At 47.5% G+C, this 24,357-nt stretch overlaps 7 protein-coding genes across 7 annotated transcripts; all 7 read right to left on the reverse strand.

Annotated features, from left to right (window-relative positions):
- Nucleotides 1-1,069: 1,069 nt before the first annotated feature.
- TbgDal_XI16690 (hypothetical protein, conserved) lies at nucleotides 1,070-2,185 on the reverse strand (the record flags this gene model as incomplete). The annotated part of the gene is made up of 1 exon (XM_011782511.1): nucleotides 1,070-2,185. One exon carries the CDS (start codon nucleotides 2,183-2,185, stop codon nucleotides 1,070-1,072), a length of 1,116 nt encoding a protein of 371 aa, XP_011780813.1.
- A 912-nt stretch (nucleotides 2,186-3,097) lies between these two features.
- Nucleotides 3,098-5,044, reverse strand: TbgDal_XI16700 (hypothetical protein, conserved; the record flags this gene model as incomplete). The annotated part of the gene is made up of 1 exon (XM_011782512.1): nucleotides 3,098-5,044. One exon carries the CDS (start codon nucleotides 5,042-5,044, stop codon nucleotides 3,098-3,100), a length of 1,947 nt encoding a protein of 648 aa, XP_011780814.1.
- Nucleotides 5,045-5,576: 532 nt separating this feature from the next.
- Nucleotides 5,577-6,551, reverse strand: TbgDal_XI16710 (coatomer epsilon subunit, putative; the record flags this gene model as incomplete). The annotated part of the gene is made up of 1 exon (XM_011782513.1): nucleotides 5,577-6,551. One exon carries the CDS (start codon nucleotides 6,549-6,551, stop codon nucleotides 5,577-5,579), a length of 975 nt encoding a protein of 324 aa, XP_011780815.1.
- A 1,852-nt stretch (nucleotides 6,552-8,403) lies between these two features.
- On the reverse strand, nucleotides 8,404-9,693 carry TbgDal_XI16720 (protein phosphatase 2C, putative; the record flags this gene model as incomplete). The annotated part of the gene is made up of 1 exon (XM_011782514.1): nucleotides 8,404-9,693. The coding sequence occupies one exon, from the start codon at nucleotides 9,691-9,693 to the stop codon at nucleotides 8,404-8,406; it is 1,290 nt and encodes a 429-aa protein (XP_011780816.1).
- Nucleotides 9,694-10,716: 1,023 nt separating this feature from the next.
- Nucleotides 10,717-20,529, reverse strand: TbgDal_XI16730 (hypothetical protein, conserved; the record flags this gene model as incomplete). The annotated part of the gene is made up of 1 exon (XM_011782515.1): nucleotides 10,717-20,529. The coding sequence occupies one exon, from the start codon at nucleotides 20,527-20,529 to the stop codon at nucleotides 10,717-10,719; it is 9,813 nt and encodes a 3,270-aa protein (XP_011780817.1).
- A 1,076-nt stretch (nucleotides 20,530-21,605) lies between these two features.
- TbgDal_XI16740 (hypothetical protein, unlikely) lies at nucleotides 21,606-21,974 on the reverse strand (the record flags this gene model as incomplete). Its single annotated transcript, XM_011782516.1, has 1 exon — nucleotides 21,606-21,974. The coding sequence occupies one exon, from the start codon at nucleotides 21,972-21,974 to the stop codon at nucleotides 21,606-21,608; it is 369 nt and encodes a 122-aa protein (XP_011780818.1).
- Nucleotides 21,975-22,312: 338 nt separating this feature from the next.
- TbgDal_XI16750 (hypothetical protein, conserved) lies at nucleotides 22,313-24,289 on the reverse strand (the record flags this gene model as incomplete). The annotated part of the gene is made up of 1 exon (XM_011782517.1): nucleotides 22,313-24,289. The coding sequence occupies one exon, from the start codon at nucleotides 24,287-24,289 to the stop codon at nucleotides 22,313-22,315; it is 1,977 nt and encodes a 658-aa protein (XP_011780819.1).
- Nucleotides 24,290-24,357: the final 68 nt, after the last annotated feature.

Here is a 24,357-nt window from a genome sequence, read left to right on the forward strand (position 1 = left end):
TGTTGGTTTTGCTTGTGCTACTGAATCTCCGATGGAGATGCTATATGCTGTTGCACGGAGTTAACTGCGAATTACTCACTTGATATAATAATTATCTTTAAAACGCTCTAGTGAGACCAAAATCGGAATAAATGGTTCGAAAAAGAGGGAAACATGTTACCACGAGCAAATGAAATGATGACAAAACAGTCCTGAGGTAGTGGAGAACAGGGATTAGTACTGAGAGCAGGAAGAAGGAACAAAGTAACAATAAACAGGGGGAAAAGAAGAAAAATCGCGTGATAAGAACCAAACACAAGGCCCCATGTAATACATCTACTATATGAACTCAGTGCCGGGTACCCAAGACGAGAACACCACCAATGAACGTTCACGAATATATTTACCCATGTGTGTATTTGTGTGTGTGCCCAGTTGTAAACGTAACGCTTCTCACTTCTTCCTTTCTACCGCAGTATCACCTTCTTAACCTCTTCTCCACTCGCACGTATACAAGCGAACCTGCCCAACTCTTGTCAGTGTATAAATACATTGATAGTGGTTTACATTTTCTACCCTCAGCAACAAATAAACATAACAGCCAGAGTAATAATCAATGAAGACCAGCGAAGGGGGAAGTAAAGTGGAGCAACAGAAACACGAAAGGGGAAATGAGTGCCCCCTGCAGTCCACTTAACAATAATGTTGACTTCCTTTCTTCGCTGCACGCCTACATACATCACACACACAGGCAAACAACTTTCCCTCTACTATTTGCCCAACACAATTATTGATCTCTACACCCTCCCTTTGGGAATTGCAAACAGAAAAAAATCGCCTCAGCGGGACTAATTGCCAACGACAAACGTCGTGTTAACGGCATGCCAGTAGCGGTAAACAAAATAAAAGGCGTCTGTTTCACGTGGCCACACGGCGACTGGCGTAAGACGGGGGGCCGCGGTTAGTGCACACTGTTTGCTGTTGTCTCCCACACGCATGATATTACTCGAGCTGTGTGAAAAAAAAAGAAGACATCGTCCCTCCGCGAGGGAAATTTCTTTCACGAGGGGATGTAACCCGACAGCCATGGCTACTCCTGAGCCTCCGCATTTTCTTCAGCAGGAGCATCACCCGCCGCCTCCTCTGGAGCATCTTGTGCAACCTCCTCCTGTGGTTCCTCAACGGGCTGTTCGGTAGCTTCCTCAGCAGGTTGCTCCACCGGGTACGATGTTTCCTCCGCGAGTTCCTCAGTTTGCTGTGGTTCCTCTGCAGGCACCTCAGCCGGTTGTGAAGCTTCTTCCGCAGGTTCCTCAACGGGCTGTTCGGTAGCTTCCTCCACGGGTTGCTCAGCCGGCTCCTCAACTGGTTGCGAAACTTCCTCAGCAGGTTGCTCAGCCGGCTCCTCAACTGGTTGCGAAACTTCCTCAGCAGGTTGCTCAGCCGGCTCCTCAACTGGTTGCGAAACTTCCTCAGCAGGTTGCTCCACCGGGTACGATGTTTCCTCCGCGAGTTCCTCAGTTTGCTGTGGTTCCTCTGCAGGCACCTCAGCCGGTTGTGAAGCTTCCTCCGCAGGTTGCTCGGTTTCCTCCTCAGGTTTATCAGCTGGTTCTGGGGCCTGCTCCGCGGGTTGCTCAACTGGGTATGGATCCTCCTCTTTCTCGGGGCTCTTGAGGGCCTCTTGAATTGGTTTAGTAGAGTAGATTGACGGCGTTATATCACATGTTGCACCCGCTGGAGGAGCAGCGCTTCGAGAACCACTGACGCCAGTATAACCGATAGCCTTCACTTCGTCCGCACCAGTGCCCTTGGCTCCTTCTGTCCCTCTCTTCGTTCGGAAGCTGCTTATCAGACCTTGTTTGTAACTTGCCGCCTCTGACATGTCCCGCGTGCGCTGATCCCGCTTGTACTCCTCCATAAACCTCTCTTGCCATTGAATTCCCTCCATGACAAGGTCCCGACGCTCAGTGTTGGATCTACGGCGCTCCTCAATGTACGCACGGAGCACCTCCTCCTTCACCACTTCTTCCGACTCCGTTTCCTTCAGGTCGGACATGTTCACGAGCTCTGCGTGTCGCACCCACGTATCATCATTGATACAGCTTAAGTAGTCGCGGATAACCACATCATCGGGAACTAACGATTTGTGTGTCTTGTCCTCATCCACATAGAGCTGAGCAAGAGCAGTAGATGTGGGGTCAGCAGACATGGTGATACCGAGATGCTTTGCTTTTCTTTGATCACGTTGCAGCTGCTCCAGAAAATTTTTCCTAGTTCCCTTTTGATAATCTCACTTGTTTCACTATTACCTTTACAACTTTCGTTTTCGCCCTCTTTGACTTCTCCCTCACAACTCTTCCGAGATCCCAGTATTCTAGTTTGATATGATACGCTGCGTTGAGTTAAACCTTTTCGCCAAGTGCCACTGCGGAAGGTGTGACAATGCGAAGGTCAGTGGGGTGTTGGAAAAAAAATGAAAAGGAGACGAATCATTTTGTAGCACATACACAAAATAAATAGATAACATTAACGAAGCGTAGCAATACCACAGGACAACGAAAGATTCGACATAGAAGTGCCTACGACAAAGTAAGATCAGCTATAAGTTACAGATATATCAAATACAAAAACAAATTTACATCTCACTTCTTCTGACTGCCACCAACACACCACAACCAGTAAACGAAACTTTACGGCAACGGATGGCAATTACAAGAAGTTTGACACTTTTTAAAACTCCCTACCAATACATCGGTCATTGACAACCATCATTTCTATCATTGAAATACGCCGCACACTCAACCTACGAAGCTTACTAATTATACGAGTAAAGAAATCGGGGGAAAAAGTGAGTGTACCGATTGCTACATTAATGAAGTGTGTACTGCTCAGAATAAACAACAAATTTATAACCTTCCGCGCAGTTGTTAAGATGAGCCCGGAGAGCTTTAAGGCAAGCAGCACAGGTGCATGTCACTGCAAGTTGCGTTCTCTATGCTTATATCTATTTGGATTTATGTAAAAATTTGAAGGTTTTTTTTTCCAAACACACGATCATTTCCCCAACACTCAAATCAGTGTGAAAACTTGGTTGAACAGGAAGGAAAATAAATGACCTTTCTCACGCAGCGGCGGCGATATTAGTAAAATGAATGACGCCACATACTACTCCATTCACCTCAGACGCACCACGACACACAACACGCTCGCTATCTTCAACCGTAACCTCGGCCACACGTAGCTCAAATCGCGGCGCCGTTCGTCGGCACCACACTTCCTGGTTCACGACCATAACACCAGATGCGGCTGCTGGATCATCAAGGGCTTCCTCATTATGCTGATGCGTTACGAAGGCAAAACGCGGCCGTGTTGAGGGAAGGAACAACAAATGGGGCATCCACTCAACGGTAGAATCCTCCTCCCCGCATTTACTAAAGTTAGTAGGGTACACCAACTGGTCATCCTCCTCCTGTTTCACTCGCTTAACCTCTTGCTTCGTATCGTCATCACTATCCAAAGTATTCAAGACACTCGCTGCACTAAGTAGTCGAACTGCATCCCAAGTTAGAGCAGATGTGCTGATGTCCTCCTTGGGTAAACGTCCTTCTGGGTTAGGCGGAAGAAAGTCCAAACGAAGTGCCCCAATATGTTGTAGATCATGCTTCACCGCTGGAAATTCATAAAGTGGGGCATACAAACGACTTTGGACGAGAGCTTCCACAACGCGACGGAGGCTTCCCGACTCCGTGGGCCATCGCTCTACCATCTTCTCTCGCATGTCACCGACAACATCGTCGTTGCACACGCCAATGTGAATACCGTTTACAGCGATGCGGCATGGGTTCGAACGCACCCAAATGCTATCGGTACTCTCCAAGCTGTACATTGTGATAGGGATAGCCGGGATTTGCGTAACGTCATCTCTGTGTGGCACCAGAACCACCTTCATTCGATCCCGAGTGCGTGGGTTTTTGCTGGAAGCATAGTACTTCTCCATGGTCTCTTCTATGGTATCCATGTACGAAGAAAGTAGCTCGTCGAACGTAAGTTGCAGCAACTTCAGTGAGTCCTTCTCGTACTCCTCGAATTCCCTTACAAGAGGCCCACCAATGATGAGGAGATCAGCGCCTCGGTGAAGAGCGTTGAGAGTTACACTGTTTAATATGTGGCCCGTCTCGCGCCGAGGGAACGGCCCACTACAGAAATGTATGCGCGTAGGGATCGCGAAGTGTGACAACGCCGTGGGTATAGGCCTTTCGATTCCCCATGGGAACTGGGGACGTGAGGGAAGAATAAATCGACGAACAAGCACTGCAGTTAGCGCCCCCGACGAACTGCGCTTAAACGGCTCACCAACAATACCGACAACCATACCCGAATAAAGGCCCGTGAACTGCGGCGTTAAACGTGTGTAAAGAGATAACCTCGACACGGAGTGAGGGTTGTTCCTGTGATATGATGCGCCTTCCCCGCCACTTGCATCAGTTGCGCCTCCGGTTGCACCGCCATCGTCATCATCCTCATTCTCTATTCGAAGGAAACCGCCAGTAGGAGCGACATCTTTTGTCATGGCCCGGATCGGAGCAGCGTACGTGTCATCATCATCAACATTCACTATGGGGAAAAACTCCCATGGGAGAAGAAGTTCTTCCTCAGTTGCTAAGGGGCTGCAGAGTTGCGTCAGAATACCTCGGGCGCGATACAACGACCCTTCGTTCGGCTTCTGCAACGAAGGAACGTCGTCCCTTTCCTCTTGTTTAATATCGGTAGGATTTTCTTCTTCACCTTTCAATATCACTCCCCCACCATCCGCCTCCCACAGGTTAATTTTTGAGAGCATGTAGCGATAGTAACCTGCTAAACGACGACGCGTGGTGTTGCTACCATAGTCCTGACGGTTACAATACATTGTGTCCCTAAAATTAACGCTGTTCCGTGCATCCACAACACCCCCGTCGTTGATTTGCGACCCGGCGGTATAGTCACTGACGATGCGAGCAGCCGGGTGGTGAATACCTAGCAACAAATCAAGGTTAGCAGCAGCCTTCCATCGCGTTGATTGTTGCATTATCTGTAGAAAATGATTGACAGTGTGAACCGAAATGTTTTTTATTTTACTTCCCACTTGTCGCTACAGCGACCTTAAACGCCTGTTTCCTCGAAGTTCACTCTTTTCACACGCTCAATAAAGGGGGACAACTCCCTGCCACTTGCCAGCGGTGAAACCTAAACCTGCTGTAGAGATATTAGCGGCACTTTAACAGAGTTGGGAATGTCTTAAAAGAATGGGTTAGGGTTACAAATTAAGGAGGAGAAAGGAAGTCAAAGTGGAACAATATGTGCGAAAAAAAATGAGAACCAGAAGTGCTGCAAAATGCACATGAATGCTTGTGACTTTCCGCACGGAATATTTTTTTTGGCAAAGGTGAACAGTAAACGTGACTTTCTCTTTCTTTTTTTAGTGTTTTGATGTTGAGGTTTTACCGGAATTAGGAAATAACACTCCCCCCTCCTGTTTTTCTTTTAGATGTTATCTTTCCCTCATAACCAAGAAAACTAACAACAACAAAGAAAGTAAAATTTTTTTGTCACTTTCGCCCCTATGCAGATGCCGTAAACTCTTCAATAGCCGCGTCTAATGCCGCACTTGCGGCGCTGAATGAACGACTCCACGGTCCCGATGTCGCAACCGCCTGTCGTGTATAGAGACCCGTAGAGTCTAATCCCTTTCCAGAGTGAGCCGAAATCACCGCCAAGTTAGCTGTTGTGTCCGAGTCACCAGACTTCATGGCCAATACATCAAGAAGGGTACGCTCCGCTTCGGTATATTCCCCTAGCTGTATCTGTGCAAGCGCTGTGAGATTGCTTGCGAGAACACTCTGACCGCATGACATCGTGAGTTCCTTGAATCGTCGCAGGGCCGTTTGATAAGCTTCTTTTGTTTTGATACCCTCGTAAAGGTTCGTTATACCAGAGCACAACACCGTTAGCATAGATTCCTCATCCGCTTGCTCCATGGCCTTTACTTCGCTCCGCGCCATCTCTGTGCGTCCCATCCTCAGCAACGCCTCCACAACGATTACGCGTAGTTCCATATGTAACCTTAACAAACTGTTTTCCCGTGAATGTCTCTGGTCGTTCAACCACTCCTTCGACAACTTAAGAGCGCCTGCATTGTCGCCTACGGCGAGGAGAGCAGCGGCGGCAAGCACAGCAATTTGTGTCCGCGCAGGATCAATCACTTCAGCGGCTTCAGTTAGTTTCTTCAGCTGCATGCAAATGACTGGATCGGATTGAATATCTCCTGATAGATTTTTCATAGCGGAGCAGAATACTGCCCACTCACGTACCGCCACCAATATTGGGCACGTTGCAGCCTTGAGTTGTGCAACCACAGCATCACCTTGACCTAATCCCGTCTGAGCGAGTGCAAGCAATACTTCTTTCTCAGCGTGAAACGCAGCAATATCTTCGGCCTTGCGGGCATCTGTTTTCGTTCCGCTCGCTTCAGCTACGGCCTGATGATAATTTCCGAGGGCGAGAGCATTGCGTGCATCGTAAAATGGATCCGCCATGAGCTGCGGTGCAATTCTAAACGTACACACGGTAACCACTCATTCAAGAGGGAAATGGGAAAAGAGATGTTGGCAACAGTAAAGGGGGTTCAACTCCAGAGAAAATCCAAATCAGTACACGACATGCAGAAAAAAAGATGAAGCTCAAATATCAAGCAAACGAGAAGACACACACGCTAGTGTCCATCCACACTGCTACCTAGTGCCGAAACGGAACCACATGTGGTACGATGGCGGCACCACGCACATAGATGGAAAGAAAAGCCCTCAAGTACAAAAAAAAAACACAAGCCCGCCAAACATTCAGCACTGCAAAGGACTGTATCACTGTTATTCTAAAATTCCTTTTGTTACCCGTCATTTCCTTCTCATTTCCTTGCGTATTGCCTCCCCCCCTAAAAAAGTCCGCGAATACATTGACCAACAAACCACCAAATGAAGTCCCCCCAAAAGGAATGTACTCACATCAAAAAAAAAAAAGGCAAAAGTTCATCAAACGGGTCCTACAACTCCAGAAGCGCCACCAACGTTCTTGAGTAATCAAGTGCGTTACCTTCAATAGAGAGTGAAGAAACTGAAAGAAGAAAGGGTAAAAATAAACTGTTGACCAGCCCCAATTGATCCTGCGCCTTTCCTCACGGTGTATGTATGAGTGGCGTTGCACCACTTAGTTGAGCAGGGAGCCCTCCTCCACAAGGATTAGAAGTGATCTTATATCACCGAAGCGAAAAAGACGTCAAAAGGGAGACGCATCGCTCTTCTCGAGTCTGCTTGTGTGTCCAATGACGAAAAGAAAAAAATACACGCAGTCATGGCGGAAACACTAGGGCAGGCAATTGATAAGCACAACAGAAAAGTAACGAATAACGCGCGCATAAAAAATTAACAATGACAAATGAAAAGCCGAATATACGTGCATGCGCTTCAACGCAAATGTTATATATATGACCTTCAAACAGGAATCAGGGCAGCCATAGTCTCTTCTATCCTACAACCCGTTCATTAACGTGCCCTCGTTATTGAAGTATTGTTTATAGGGCGCGGTGCGTGGAAAGATGGAAAAAAACGTCAACCCTACCGTCCAACGTCAATTGTTGGTGAGGCTAAGACATACCCACATACGTGTGCGTGTATTTGTTTATGTTTCGATGGGAACCTTCCATCACACAACCCTCGCAAAGGCAAATGTTTGATTTTCTCTCATCCTTTCCAAACCCCACTGCCATCACAATGTCGGTAATTGCCACTTCTACCACTGTCTGCAGCCGTTAACTCCACAGACAAATTCACAACCGGGACACCTCTACCAGTCCGATTCTTCGTTCATCAGTTAGTGCTACAAGGCGAGGCTGGCGTGAGCCAGTGGTGGTGGTGGTGGTGGTGTTCCCCCGTGTCGCTTCCCTCTACCGTTTAGGGGCGTCACAATTATCAAACAAACTTTGGGGGAAGGGAAGAGAGGGGTAAGGAGGAGGGTGAAGAAATACTTAATGACTTGTACCGTCGCAAGTCCGCTCCCCCCTCCGCCTCCACATCTCCGTGAAGAAACGTGGGCAGAATGTGGGGAGTGTACGCCCCAATTCGGAATTACGCTACATTACCTTCATTTCACCTATCTAACGTCGTCACGGCACTCTCCCTGACAACCAAAGAAGGACAATAACGAGAGAGCGAACAGGAAGTAGTGACATGCCAACAACGACGCCTCTATTGCTCAACAGTCTGTGTACCCTCTCTTACTCATCTGCATCAACGATACTATATGTAAGTGCATCTTTCCCATTTATATCGCATCTCCGCCGCGCCCGCTAACGCTACAGACATCCACAATGCATCCGCATTCTCACACTTGGTTTCAACTCTCCTCCCCATCTTCTGCTACTAATAGTGAGTTAGTCTCTGTAACATTACTTCCAACTCGTCTGTTTTCCTCCCGGAAATCTCTACCGCCTCCGTCAGATGCAGGGCTCAGTAGAGGTAATTGTTCAGGGGACTCTGCTACGTCAGCAGCTGGGACGTTAAATTCCTCTTCTGGAGAAACAGGAGGCGATTGCTTAAATTTAACAATGACAACAGACATGTTGTCGCATCCAACACCAAAGGGATGGGGGGAAAGGCAGTGATCCAGCAATTCCTCGGCTATTTTGTCCAAGGGGACCTGACGCTGGATGCGGAGACGCACAAACCGCACCACTTGTTCGTTGCTCAACACATCCCATATCCCATCGCAAGCGACAACCGCGAATTCATCGCGTGTGCGGTCCAAAAGAGTGCGATGAACCTCCGGAGCACTCGTAACAGCCTGTTGATCCCACGGCACCAGAGTATTTGACTTGAAACTGAAGTCACCGATAGCCCTGCTAAGAGCCAACGCTCCATTCACACGGCGGTTCCACACATAGCCGCCAGCACGTTCAATGCGGGTCTGTTCCGTAGGAAGAAAGGGCTTGTGGTCTGTGCTGAGAGGCACCGGTTCCCCATCGCTACAGAGTACCGATCGGCTGTCCCCAGCATTGCCGCAGTAGAGATTGTCACCCTTAACAAAGAGAACAACCGCTGTACAACCACTCTTTTCATCCTTAAAATTTGAATAGATGTGCTTATCTATGGTCATAAATCCGTCGTAGATAGCCCTAGAGTAGTTTCCATTTTTATATGCCTCAGTTTGCGATATGAACCCGAATATATTGCCACCACAAAACTTCGCCACATTCGCCCCACTGTGGCCGTCAAACACACCGAAAAAGCCACCGTCACAGGTCAGGAGAGTAACATGATCATCCTCCATAGCCCGACGCCAGCCCTGCATGCAGCTAAACCCGAAGGAAACCCACGCATTCTCTCCACAATCTGAGAATTTCTGATTACTAGGATGCTGCATCAAGTCCGCACGACGTAGCATATTATTATAATTTGCCTCATTAGCGTTGACGACCACGAGGTTCAGTGCATGTCGCAGTAAGTTAAACGAGCCGAACAAGAACAGCGCCAGGGTAATTATAACTGTGATGGGCCCCATTTTGGTCCCGACCAAATAACTAGCGACTATTGAAACAGCAAACGCCGCAAAAGCGCGAGCAATAGACGCTCTTGGCACGACGCAGGGACGTACGGGCGGCTGCCGGGGAGGCATCGCGCCTTTCATACTACTACTTAAACTAACCACCGTTTAATCCACTGATGAGTACGTACGAATTGTAAGTGAAAAGGGGGAACAGCCGGTGGGTGAGTTTTTTTATTTAAAAAATCACAACGGCGGATTGTGAGGAGTCTAAGAGACGAAAAGAAGAAGTTAACCAGTAGAGTCAATTGCATTACTTTATTCACGTAAACCACTCACTTCACCACTTGTTGTTGCAGCCAATTGTTCTCGTCCTGTTCGAAATTCGTTACGTTGTTCAAACCAACCTTCACGTTTTTCAAGCGCATCTACCTGCTCATTGATGCACACATCATGTACTGTATAGCATAATTCTTGAATAACGTTGCAAGGCATGACACAGCACGAAAATGACATATACAGCAAACAAAAAAAGTGGAAACTGGAGCCAATAAAGTTAACACCGCAAGGGCGGAACAATCAACATTATGAGGAAATAATGAGTAACACAACTCCTCCACGACATTGAGCCACGTGGGCAACTGAATCACGTCACACGAGCACAAACACTTAGTGGTGAGTACATATGCTCAAGAAACCACGGACATAGAAAAGTAAGGGCCCACATATCGATGCACCCTTCAAGCCTGGTCTGCCTACTGAATAGTTGCGAAAACAGAGGATGGATTTAAAAAAAATGATTACAAAACGAACAAGGAAACAAACAATCATATACATAAGCGAAAATAGGCACACACGTACGAATCTAAATGTGTAGTCTCATGGGGGCTTGACGAGCTAGGATACCTTATACAAACATCAAGGTCTCCGGAAATGCAGTAATGTGAACGCGGAACCTTCTCACGACAGAGTGAAAAAAGAAAACGTACCTTCGCAAAGGATGATGCTGGATAAAAAATATGAGACCTCACTTCATGCCGAATATGTACCTGAGAAAAAGCACACACTCACAACGTTCACATTATTAAACACTGTGCGGAATAACACATAATGGTGCGAGTGGGATAGATGAGAGTCACTATCAAGCATGCCACTACATCGTCGGCGTCACCCTGAGCACTCATCGACATCGACAGAAACTGATGAAGCGCTATACCTTCCGGAGGTGCGGGAAATCGTGTCTGCATCGCACGCCGACTGTGTTCTAGTATCGTCTCCATATGTTACTAGCAACTGCCCACTGTTATTTGTATCTGCTTGTTCCCCCTCGTCATCGGCTTTTGGTGGGTCAACTGAGGTATTGCCCACGGAGCAGCAGTAGTTCTCAATGGGAAGCTGGTGAAGTTGGTGTGAGGGGCCAACCGCATGGGGTAGGGTCTCGTACACAAATGCACCAAAGCGATGCGAGCGCGTCCCCAACCCTGATTCGGACTCCTGGTAACAATCAGATGATTGCTCAGAGAACTGCCCGGCGATGGGACATGCTTCTTCCGTTTGCTCGTCGGGCTCTTGACGGTCAACATTTTCGCAGTCCAAATAACTCCTCTCTTCGCCGGCCGATTTTCCATCAGTATTTACCATCCCTTCCCCATCAGTTCCCTTAGTTCTGTTGCTGGTGCTGTGGTACCGGCAGGCGGTCGCGTTCTCACTCCCAAGGGACACAGCAGAGAGTTGATGCAAATTGACGGCTGATGACCCCAGAGACGTGGAGAAGGAATCTACGAGATACTTCACAATGTCGGTGATGACTTGTTCGTTGTCGATCAAGGAAACTAGCGGTAAAGGGTGGCGTCGACTATCATAGACCAAGTTTTTCTGCTTCGCGGGTCGGCAAGCCTTAAGGCATTCCGCTTTGGCCAATACTTCCTCGGCTATAACGGAAACGAGTAACCTGTCGACTAAGGGAACCTCATTGACATCTACTAAGGCATTCTGCATGATGACATCGTCAAGGGCGGTTTCCAAATCGGGAAGAAATTTCAACAGGAGGTCCGTAATGTACGTATGACCACGCTCATGGTACCATAGAAGCGCTGAAACAAACGAAAGAAGTTTACTCCACATCGGGAAGGGTGTGTGGTGCGACCGGAACAGTGACATAAACGGGAGTACAACGAGAATCTCAAAGTATTGTTGGAAAGAGAGAACGTTGTCCTCACACAAACAGCACCTATCATCTGCCGTATCCGCGCAACTGTGAAGGGAACAAACGTCAATGTCGTCCAGTCCCGAGCCAGAAAACGGGCTTCCGGGATGAACACCATTCTGCTTACTCAAATCCACACGGCTAAGAAGCATTTCAACCGAGGGAACGTTGAATACCTCCGAGCACACTCGAAACAGTTCATCCAGCACATATTTCATCCGCAACGACAAATTCTTCAGCGAACTACCAGAACCACCCGAAAACACCACTAACGACTGCTTCCACGTCTCGCCAAACAGTCCTAGACAATCCCAGAGGGAATACACTGGTGGGCCACCAAGGTCGGCGTTGCTCCTCACAAGGTTCGTCGTGCTGTTCTCTCTGCTTTTCGATTCTTCTACGTGCAGTGTCTTGAGGACCTCCGGACTGAACCCAGCCAAATTAAGGGACACCCAGTCACATAGGAGAACCAGCTCGGAGAAGGCCAGCAGTGCTGCACTACCACTATTATCCTGACTGAATTCACTTAAATACTTCAGCACTACAGCGGTGTTGTGCTTATAGTTACGCCCTATGGTACTGCGCAGTTCATCGTTATCCCTCTTTTGCTTTGCCGTAAGCCTTCCCTGCTGGAGGAGCACAAGTTGCACAGCTGCGCACTCCGGTAGGACGGTTAATTGGAAGGTACCCGACGAGCAGGGAGGAGGTTTGGGTATTACGTTAAGAAATTTCAAGCATCCATGTCTGTGGAAAACCGTCAGCAAGTCACATACCGAGGACCAAGCATCAGAAGCGAACAAGAGTGCAAAACCAGCCCAGAAACATGAAACAAGGTAACTGCTTGGGAACGAGCTATTGCTTCCAAACGGGGTCGCAATTGCCAAAACCTCAGGCTTCGTTCTGTCCATCCCCTGCTTCTGAGATTCCGAGGAATAGAGAATCTCATGGATCGTTATGTCGCGCAGCAGGCACGCCAGCGTTGTTATGACAGGAATGCACGAGACATACCTTTTGTTCGTCACTATATGCTGAGGATTAGCACCCGACTGGACGGTGCTGTTCGCCCCCACACGATCCGACAAAACTGCGAGTAGGTGACGCAACAGGTTCGCTTCTGCCAGCTGCATTGACATCTTTTCCACCCACAGATGTCGGCTGCCGCAGCCGACAAGAAGGTTCTCGGTTGAGAGGGAGAGACACGTGGAGATGCTCCGAATTACCTTCATGCAGAGAAGCGAAATATGTGAATGAACTTGGTGCCTCCGTTGCCACGCCCTGTTTTCCATCATAAAACCCTGTGTCAGCCATTTCGATGAATCATGGAGGCATCGCTGAAGAAACCGTCGTCCGAACACATTTCGACCGTGCCCTGTAATTCCCATGAACAGCTCAGCGAAAACAATATCCACGGTGGAAGAGGGGGAATGAGCATGGTTCTCATTTAATTTTGAATCGCCAAAGACCAGCGACTCTTCCAGTAGCAACGTATCCCAACATTCCCATATCTGCTGCATTTCATTCCCTTTCTGCGCCATCATCAAATCACGATGTCTTAACCTTGTGAGAGTGAGTTCCAACCAGTACTTTGTAGAATTCGGAGCACGGTACGTCGGGTCCGTTACGGTCCCCTTCAGCAACTTCTCCAACACCTTAAAAGCAAGGTCCACAACATAAAAGCGCGAGCCTGGCTCGTCCCGCTCATCTGACCGGTGCAACACACCGGAACTGAGGTGTGCGAGCAACATACATGAAAAATGGATGTGTAAAGTAAGATAATCCCTGTGCGCGACGCGATATATATCCTTCTTCCTCTTCAAGCGGTCCCGCCGCTTCCTTTCTTCGGACTGTTTGTCATCCTTTTCAACAGTAATTGTACGCTCAGCAGCAAAAGTTGTGTGAGTACCGCCATGAACAACTACTGTGCCGTTACTTTCAGTACTGCAGTGCTCTACAACCGATCCGTAATCAATCACGCTCTTCTCATCAGACGCTCGGAAAGCACCCGCCTCCTCTGATTCTGAAGAGGAAAAATTACTTCCGTCGTTCTGAACGAGCGTATTATCGTCGCTTTCAGAGCTTGCCTCGCTCTGTTGCACCACCGATCCCGTTTCCTGTTCATCCTCAACACAACTTCCTTCATCAGCATTAGTTGCATCGCGCTTCGCGAGGCTAATGATCACGTCACGTGATGGATAAGACGAGGATACGACATGCCGTTCATTCTTTACTTCGCAAGACCCTGCAACACTCGTAAATTCTCCAAGGGCAGAGAGGTCACGATAAATTTCCATCCATAGGCGTTGGCCATGCTCCTGCAGTCGCTCAATTGACCAAGATGCGAAAAATAGAACACTTACGAGTGGTTTCACAAAACTTAGCTCCAAAGAGGTCTCCACATCGTCTGGGTAAAGGGGCATCGGGGAAAGACATGTACGACCTGAACATCTCTCTCTCCGCACCGTACTAAAAGCACGGCCTCTTACTGCTTCTTGTGATAGCCTCTGAAGTCCGTGCCAGATGTTTTCCTCGGCAATCCATGCCATCTTACCTTTACCAGCAACATTAACGTTGGGACAGCGGCCGATTGACATTTCGAAATTTATGCAATTCACCGACGACATCGCTGTGTAACTGGGTGCGATTCTATCATCTTTTGAAAACTCTGAAGTGATGTCGTTCAGCGCAGTGTCGTACTTTGTGGAACTACTTGGCGCACTTGACGCGTGCCTTTGGTTCAGAAGCCTCATTTGATATATTGAAAACAAAAAGAAATTGTAGTATGTGCTCTGTATCTGGGAGTCCAGGCTTACACGACCCTCTCCCACCCCCTGTGACAACTTTTCGCTGGAAATAAATCTATCAATGTAGTAGGCAATAGTGTTCTTATCAGCAATATCTATCATAGATGTCACGAGGACTGCAATGAAGCGATCCCTTCCGGCACCTTCATATGCAATCCAACCACCCCATACTTCAGCAATGTAATTATCCGAAATTGAGTTTCGACATGCCTGAGTAACCTTTAACATAGTGCGAAGGCTTTCTTCTGTAGCTTCCACTTGTCGCACAAACAGAGACAGTAGCCTGAGTGCTATTTTTACTGAAACAGGGTGTATTGGAGCTGTAGATGAAACCGTGGCCCCTGCGGAAAGGATGATAGAGCTCGCCATTGTAAAGAAATTTTGCAAAAGCTGACCGGATACGTCCACGTTATCCCTTTGCATTCGTGTTGCGTTGAGAAGGAGGTAAAACCAACGAGCAAACCCATCCTCGCCACTTGTATCATTTATAAGCAGTTCTCCACAGAGCAACTGCAGTAGCGCCTTCGCCTTGGAACGAACGATCGGATCAAAAACAGGTCCAACGGAAGACTCTTCGTACGAATACATCAATGCGTAAAAGATTAAGGAGCTGTTGGTTACTATCATTTTGTTCACGCTGTCGCAGCTTGTGCCGCTTCCCAGCAAACTTGCACGTGCGTCTGAGCTAGCATCAGAACGCGTTTGGTAGGATATACGCTTTACACAAACCCTCGGTGACGTCACCGTCCGCTCTAGACGACCCCACAGAACTGAAAAGGCAGTTACCATTATGGAGAACAGTGACCTGTGAACTGGGCTATCAACTGGCTCTTGGTGAAGCACACGACGCATTGATTCCCATGATGAAGCGTCAGCGACTAGAAGCGTCACCGCGATATTGAAGATACACGGCATGTCACCCTCGAGGTTAGTGTTATTTGGCGGTAGAGCGTGCTGCAACCACTTCAGGAAATTCTCTGAAAAACTGTTTGCAATACTGGCTACGGTCGCACTCGGAGAGCCCCCTGTAAGTTGCTCCATTGATAATATAACCGTTTGCAAAGCAAGAACACCCTTCTCCATGGCAACTAGAACATTCGGATGCAACTGCGCCTCGGGGTTGTCATCGACTTGCAAAGGGTTTATGTCGAGAAACCACTGAACCTGATGTGTCAGGCTGTAAAATACTTTGAGAAGCAATATGCTCTTTAGTTGTGTTTCCAGGTACTTCGTTTCCTTTGAAAATATCAATGTCACCAAGTCGTAAAACAAACCACGAAGGAAAATAATGGTCATCGCTCCCCCAACTGTGTTACGGCTGAAAGAAGCCCTCAACTCATCACCGTTGTTCGTAGCTGGAAGACTCCGTGACAGCGCAAGCCAAGAGCGCGCGGCCACTCCATTTCCCTCGTCGAGTATTTGAAACAGAGTTTCTGCCTGAAGCTCTTGTTGTTCTTCAATGTTCTCACCAGCTTCAAACAGGCGTGTGTTACCAAGCAACAGAAAATCAATAGTCCCAACAATAATCTTCTCCATTTGCGTACGCTGTATGGCTAATTTCTCCTGCTCACGGCTTGGAATAATGGGAGGTTTTACAAAGAAGCGGCGACCCACAACCACAAGGGTTGGCAAGAAAACAGATAAACACGCCCAGGCCTTATGTTCCGCATCCTTCGCTGAGTGGCTACAGTTGCATTTGTACAGGATATCTCGAAGGCTCTTGATGAGGGGATGGTTACTGTCCATCACACCAGGAAAGGTAACGAGTGGCGTGTCCCGTGTCCATGTGTATTCAAGTGGTCCAAGATGAAGAAACTGCAAAACATCAAAAAAGGAGAACGTGGTAGTAGAACTCACTCCATACGTGATCAAGGGCACTGTGATGTCATCCATCAACTTGTTGTATTCCGCATATCGACTAATAATTTGCCACGTTACTTCTTTGTAGTCATCAAAATTACCCACAATCGTAGTATTTCCGCCATGCCGGTGCCCGGGTCGATTACGCTCGCCTCCAGCTGTCACGCGATTTGCATCCGGTAGGCTTTTGGTGTTATCGACAGATAATATCAAGAACCTCAAAACATAGCAAGACCTCCACAGAGGTAGTTTTCCCTCCATGTGGAGTTTCAAACCACGTTGGACTATTTCCCCTGCAAGGGCACACGTCACGCGCACAAGCGCGGAGCCAGGGTAGTAACAGTGGGTTGCGAGAACAAGTGCTAACGCAGACACGAATATGAGGAGATATGCCTCACTATCCGCCATCATGCAGCGGTCGCCAAGTGGAGTTGAGACCAGCGGGCTCCCCGAGTTGTTCACACGAATGTGCATTTCAACATCCGCAGGCGTCCCGCGTGAGGATTCTACTACACCTATATGCGTCCGGAATGACCTCTCTCCCACATATCCCATTCCCTTTTGATGCCTTTCAGACTTAGGATGCCAGCTGGTACTTGCGGGAAATGGGATGTAAGACTCCTCCAGTGATAAGTACATATCTTCGAAGCTTTCACCAACCTCCTTTAGAACCTCAGAAGCCGTGAATCGTTGATTCTGTGCTCCTTCGTGGCCATGAGCTCCCAACCTCATCCCAGCAGAAGTCCCGGGAGCATTGTGAGTCCTTCCAACAGCATCCTCATTCGTTGAGAGTTGGTCCCCACAATGGACGCGCTGCAGAGACAGTAGAGAAGCTAATATGTCCAACTGCAGAAGCGCCTGCTGCCGCACAGTGCGGCGAGTGTGACCAAGTAGAATGATAGCTAACCCTTCAAGTGCGTCCATGAGTGTTGTGCCTTCAAGTGCCCTCACTACATACCAACCTTCTGATTCCGGCGAAGAAAAGCATCCTTCCAGTTGGTCAACATTTCTGTTCATGGGTATTAACAGCCAATTCCATTTGTCTCTGCGTGAACCTACAGCACAGTTAAATGCCCTCACCTCTGCCCCCGCGGAAAAAAAATCCCATCGACGACCCAACTGAGGTGAATCCTTGACATCATCATGAGTCGTTCGCACGTACATGTCGTTGAGGGTTATGTACTCCATTTCGTCTCTAAGCTCTAGCAGGTGTGAAGTAAGATACTTCACCAACTCTTCCACACGCCCATTATCTTCACTAACAAGTACGTCGATAACACTCTCAGCCAGTCTGTATATCGCGAAGGCACAACTACAAAGGCTTCGCCTCCCGTAACTACTCCCGTTGCTATTGTTTCCGCTCTTCAGGTAAAGCGGCAACACCACACGAGCAACGGCCTCCTTGAGTTGTGAGTCTGCCCCCACAAGAAGTTTCGGTAGCGTGAGGCTTCTATCGAGCATAGCGCGTGCAGGAGTGAAAAAACCAGCGACAATAAGAACACTAACAAGTTGAAGCTTGAATTCGCTTGTACCGTTCATCGAACTCTCCTGCGCAGCATCATTTAGGTACTCAAAGGCTGCCTTACGTATATCGTTAATAGCGGTTTGTATGTTGTTCGTAAACTTTATAAAAGTAAGCAAATTTTTCAAGTGACCTTCGTGCCAAAGTGCAGTGGGTCCTTCGACCGTAGTGACGACATAGTTATAGCACGAACCGCGGCAAAATATCATTCCCATAATCTTACTTCGAATCTGTGTTTTTGTATCGGTAAAATCGTCATACAGCTCGTCAACAGTGTTGTGATACCCACAATTTAAATTACATGCAAGTACAGCGTTCTTAGTGCCATTTTTCTGCTCAGACATCTTTGAGTCCACTGAAAAGTACTTCAACTCACAGAGCGCAGAGAGCGCGCGCATGGCAATGAGTTGGCCGTAGCAGATGGTCGGACCCTTTACACTTTTTACAGACCCTCTTGTTTTGTTCCTGCAATCGAGCAGCCTTAACAGCCAACCTGTTGCTTTGAGGTAGAAGTGTTCCTGCTGCAGGCAAAACAATAACAAATCTGATGCCGCCATAATGCACGCCGGAGCACCAGTGCCTTCCCGCCACTTTTCGTTGTGTAGGTCCTTGACCAACATCTTTTCCGTATAGTAAAGAAAGCACTCGGTGCAGCTCTTTACATCTTCAGCCAATGCCGTCGCGTTTCTTAGGTGCAGATCAACAAGTAGCCCACCAACGTGTAACGTGGAGTAAAGAATGGAGCTTCTGTCTATATTATCAACCGAAGAGAACAAATTTCTCAATGTCTTCAAAAAGCTCGGCATTTTTTTCAAAAGAGATGCTGGGGACACACAACCCAGCATCGCGGCAACGGAAATAGCATACCACATGGAATATTTGCACTTTCGCCAGGAGTCTAATTCGCCTAGCAGCATCTCGGATATCGGTTGCCCCGAAGAACCCACCAACTGATCATGTATTTTGGTATTGCCGTTGTCTGGTACAGGTTGCGGAAACAAACAACCCAAAAGTAGCAATGTGACGACACCACGTAGTCGCTTCTCCTTCTTCGCATGTGGCAGTATCTTCTTCACAAGAACGAGTAATACTACAAGTGAATCCACGCTACCTGGACCATTGTGAAAAATGTGGCACATATATAGCGCGTCGAAGAAAACAGTAACAAACATACTTTCCACGGCTTTTGTTCCTTTTGACGCCTCAACCGACTTCAGGGATGAGCATTTGCTGAATAATTCCGTCGCTAAGTCTTGAAATCGAGTAGATAGAAACGATGGCAGCTTTCCACTCAAAATGATTGGGAGACCCCCCACCTGTGCGTCATTAGTCAAAGAAGTTCTACCACCCCTAGTTTTTTCAGACCAGTTGCGGTGAAAGTGCCAAAGGCATTCCAAGTCCTGCACAAGTACCTGACGGTTTGCTTGAGGAATACCCGACCTCACCCTACTTACAATATCATCCCACCTCACACTTTCCCAAGTTTCGCACGAGAGACGTGCTTCCTTCAGCAACGAAACACAAAGACGCACCGAACTCATACAGTGCCCTCTAACAGCTTGCTCATCAATTTGAGATAAAAGGTCGTAGCAAGAGCTAGAGAGCAAGGAATAGTACACACGTGACGGTGACACAATGCTGCAACCTGCACTCTGTAGTACCGCATGGTAATGGGCCTCCAATTTCACTGCAAGATCGTGTGTCAGGAAAAACACCGGTGGGAGAAGTGACAACTGTGAACCGTAATCATTTTCATTGGCGCCGGAAGCATCCGCGTCGCTGCACAGAAGTCGACATGAATAAAGCAATCCACCTGCACACACGGCAGAAGCATTGTGTGCGTCAAGTACGACAGAGACACTCAACGCCCACACCAACTCAACCACACTGGCCAATAAATGAGCCTCACTCCAATCCCATTGTGCAGATGCACCACTTGTCACGTGCGAGTCTACTGCAACCATGGACCTGGTTAGAGATCCTGGTGGGCATGTTTTCCTTAATCGTGTACAGAGTTTCGAGATTGAGTCCTTGATAGCCGCCACGACGTTTTCATGCAACACGTCTAGGAGGGAAACCGGGATGTTTCCCAATGTCCCCAGTGCCTCGTTATTGGGGACAGAAGAAGAAGGCCCTGTGGTTCCACTCATGCGTTTGAAGTCAAGAATATTGGCCATGAAAGTGTTTCGTACCATCGTGAGCTGCGCTACAACATCACTAGTTGTCAATCGCCACCGCATGTGTGTAGAGTCCGCAGATTTTGTTTCTTCTAAAGAGGGAGCACAATATCTCCCCTTCACTATGTGAGTCCACTGAGCCAAATCCTCTCCAGCCAACCTCGTCAGCTCCGCCATCGCTGTCCCACGCAAGGGCAACCTTGACTCGGTATCATCGCTATCTTTATCAAGTAGGACAGCGTTATTATGGTTCCCCCTTTTCTTCAGCAGAAATTCGATGAGAGTTTTCTTCTCCCTGGAGTTGGATCTAAACATTTGGTTAATTGAATCATTGATATGAAGTCCATCGACACGGACGAGAAATGCATACACAATATTGGCATATGATATACCAAAGTGCTCCGGATGACTCATATGACCCTCAAAACGACAGCTAATATAGAATGAAAGGGTACCACACAATTGCCTCCTCTCCTCTTTCAAACGTCCCTTCTTCCTCACGGTATATTATTTAAAACCTCTACCTGCTGTTGGTGTCTTTACAATCTTTCCCCCTCCGTATCGCAACCGGACGGCGGTGAGCGATATCTCCCCCTGCTCACTCTTCACACTTTAACCTCTTCTCACCGAAAATAAGAAAAAAGGAACGACGACTCTCCCTGAGAGAAAATTTATATAATATGAGATTCTTTTTCACGGTGAATCGTCTTCCGGCTACTAGCCGTGATGCATGAAACTTACATGCAACGAAAAAAAATACTTCACCTAACCTAGAGTTCTCTGTTGTCTCAGCCAATTTCCTACCTTTCGGTGGTAGCGCCGTATCACTCCGCTCTATATTTACTTCTTTATAGCACTTGATGAAATACTTAACCGACGCTTCCTTTTATTTATCACGTTCGACTTGTTTTCCCCTTCTCTCGTGAGTGCGGAGACAATGACGAAGATCAGTTGTTTTTCTTTTTAAATATGCTTTCTCTTGTGAGTTTTCACGCACACTACGTGTAAAAACAAGGAAATTTCTCATAGAAGAACAGATGAAAAAAAAAAAAGAAACGATAAAATTCGATACGAATATGACAATTAACATTTAAAAAAAAAGAAGCCGATGATAATGTTCTCTTTTCACTGGGCAACAGAGATACCAAAAAGCAAAAATATATATACGGAAGAAAAGGCACAATCCACGGGGAAACGACGCAGCGACTTGTGAACATAAAAAGAAACATCACACGAAAAATCATTCGGTCGCTTTCCCCCGATTTAACACCCCTCCTACTCACGCACTAACTCAATTGCACCCAACTAATCCTAAATATTTCATTTTATTGTAACGCATTGCTTACATACTCTTCATTCATTTTTTTTTCTCTCTCTCTCTCCCTCCTTACAACTTCCTTTTTCTCCATATTTATTCTTTTCTCTCCACCTCTATGGGTCCCTCTTGCGTTGTCTCGTCACTTCCCACAAGTTCTTTCGGTCATCACCCGTCATGTTGCCACTTTCAGGGCAATCAAGTAAACACATACATGCTCGATGACATGTAATGTACGCAACTGCACACAACAGGAAGGAGAACAACGCAAGAAAAAAAAGGGGAAAACAACAACAATAACAACAAAAAACAAAACAAAAAAAATACACCTCCCCGAGTGCGTGACGGCGCAGTCCGCACTAATAATACGGCAACAGACACACACGCACACATTATTTCTGCCTTTAAAACAAGAAAATAAAATACACAGAAGGGGATATATTGATGTATAAGGTGTTACGTGGGCGGTGACAGCTAAATGTAAACCACACAAAACATATTTACACCTCAAAACCTCAGGTCCGCTACCCTCATTTGTAAACATGTGGCAGGCCGCAGAGATGTTGATTAATGGAGGGCCCACTCTTTCTTTTTCTTCCTCTTCATTCAAGCCTCATCCACATGTAAATACAGTCCCTTCCCCCCTCTCTTTACCTTTGATGTTGAAATAACCGAAACAAATTTGTTAAATGACAGAAAAAGGAAAACAAAAAAAGAGGGGGTGAGGAGGAAACAAAAAAAAAATTAAAAAACATAAACGAGAGGGAGGGGAATACACATACAATAGCAGGTGAGAAAAAGAATTTGAGCCTCAACTACGGTAACAAAGGTGAATCATATGCGCAAATTTGCCTACATGTCCCCCAGAATATTACCTGAGCTTTACACATACACGTTAAACGGTGCTTTTGCCCACGATGAAGTTGTTGCGGCGGGTTTCACAGTTTTCTTTGGTGGCGTATAAAGGCGGTCGTAAACGCTTTTCTTTTGACGGAAATTACTGCCCTCCCCAGACGAGATGCTGTTGTCACCATTCATTTCCACATGAGCGTGAGTATTCATGCGACCATACGGTAGAATTTTATGGTCAACGATGTTATCCAAAGGTGATGGGACTGTTGATGTAGTGGAAACACGTGCATAATGCTCGTGCACTCCCTTGCGACGGGGTGTGCGTTCGCCATTTCTCTCCGAGCCGAATAATTTTTTTGAAACCATGAACCCCTCCTTGCCATCATTAAAAGAGCTTGAGGGGGTTTTGTCTAGCAGAATGCTCAACTCCTCGTTTAAGTTCGGCTCCTCATATTGCCGCACATCCGTATGTTTGCTCATTCCGTTAGAGCGTGTGCCAACCTGCTCATGTGGTTTCACACCCGACTTACCGGACGGTGTAATGGATGGAGAAGAGGTGGATGACGAGGGCGCGCCCACTTTGGCACGGGCCCGCTGTTTTTTCTTCAAAATGGACCGTTCGAGCATACTCTGAGCATTTGTAGATAGGCTCAAGAGGTTGAGTATAAAGGAATAATCCGTACCGTTCCGCTGCAGAACAGAAAACGCTTCGTGGTGCCGCAGCTTCATCAGTTGTTTCAGCAGAGTTGCCACTTCAGCCTCCTCAAACGATGAGTTGGTATACCACATGGTTTCCCCACCTGAAACGGACGAAGATTCGGGAAACTGAGTTGCCGACGAGGGCATCTTAGCCCGTCGGCGACGCAATAAAATTTTCTCGACGGCTTCCGCCACTCTCACACATTGTGGTGAGCCATTTAAGTCATCAGCATTATCTTTATCCTCACTGTCGTCATCATCGCTCGAAAGTATTGTAAACTGGTGAAATTGGTTTTCATATTTTGTGGTTTTGCCTTCGGCGGGACACCATATGATGATGGCCTCCCTCTCGTCCATCGCAAAGCGCCCGATCTTCGAATAGCGACCGCGCTCACCCCTCAATAGACAAAAGACCTCCTGCTGCAACCGGCTGAGATGCGTTAAACGTTTGTCTTGAGGTGACCGTGCTGTGAGAAGTGGTGGTGCAAGTTCTGGTATCTTTCTTGTCTTCAGTATGTGGCACAAGACACTGCGAGGGAGCTCTGTCAGGAAGTTATAAAGTTCAAGCCACTCTTTTGGATCAACTTCCGGGGTTTGTACTGCCTCGATAAGTTCCATCAGCTCCCTTGCGACTCCGCCATCCAACGCTGGAGAAAGAAGAAATGACGGCAACTTCTCTCCACCAAGCAATGAGTAGCCGAGGCATAAGTCAACATCTTGTGACAAAGGTGAAGGTGTTTCCTTGCCCTGCCGTGGAATGGGGCTAATGCATCGAAGAGCATCAGTACTCACCATTTGCACGAGTGCATCATTTTCGTTAACCACTCGAAACGCGTCATCGGTTGTTTGTGTTCCCCGCTCCCGCCTCTGTGGGGTCTCGTTCATGTAAGGAGCTGTGGCAGTGGAGGGTCGCCGTGATCTTGCGGCACTGTTCAAACCACTTCCGCTAATGCGAGTAAGCCAGTGAGGATGCCTGGCGGGAGTGTTCTCGCCATTTGTGCGGGATTCCTGTGGATGAGCAGATGGCTCATGTTTACTACTGAATGTATTGTTACTTGTTGCTGTGAGACCATTTGTACGCTCGGGTCTTGAAGACACGACGCTTCGGGAGCCCTCGCTCCGGCACGCTGCTGTTCCGGGTGTACTTCCGCTACGGTATTTATTTGGTACGGGCCGTGGAGGGGACGCGCGGGTTCCACGTGGCCGGTGAAGTCCTCGACTGCGGCGCGGTGACGAGTTTTGTATGTACAAAAAGAAAACCACCGAGACGATACTTAGTCCCGCCCACGCTAGTTTTTCCCTATCCATTGAAAACGCACAAACGAAATATCACAACAATTCTATGATTACAGTTTTATTAATCTATGGTTATTGAT

The sequence above is a fragment of the Trypanosoma brucei genome, chromosome 11 (genome assembly GCF_000210295.1).
Source record: "Trypanosoma brucei gambiense DAL972 chromosome 11, complete sequence".
Taxonomy (NCBI): domain Eukaryota; phylum Euglenozoa; class Kinetoplastea; order Trypanosomatida; family Trypanosomatidae; genus Trypanosoma; species Trypanosoma brucei.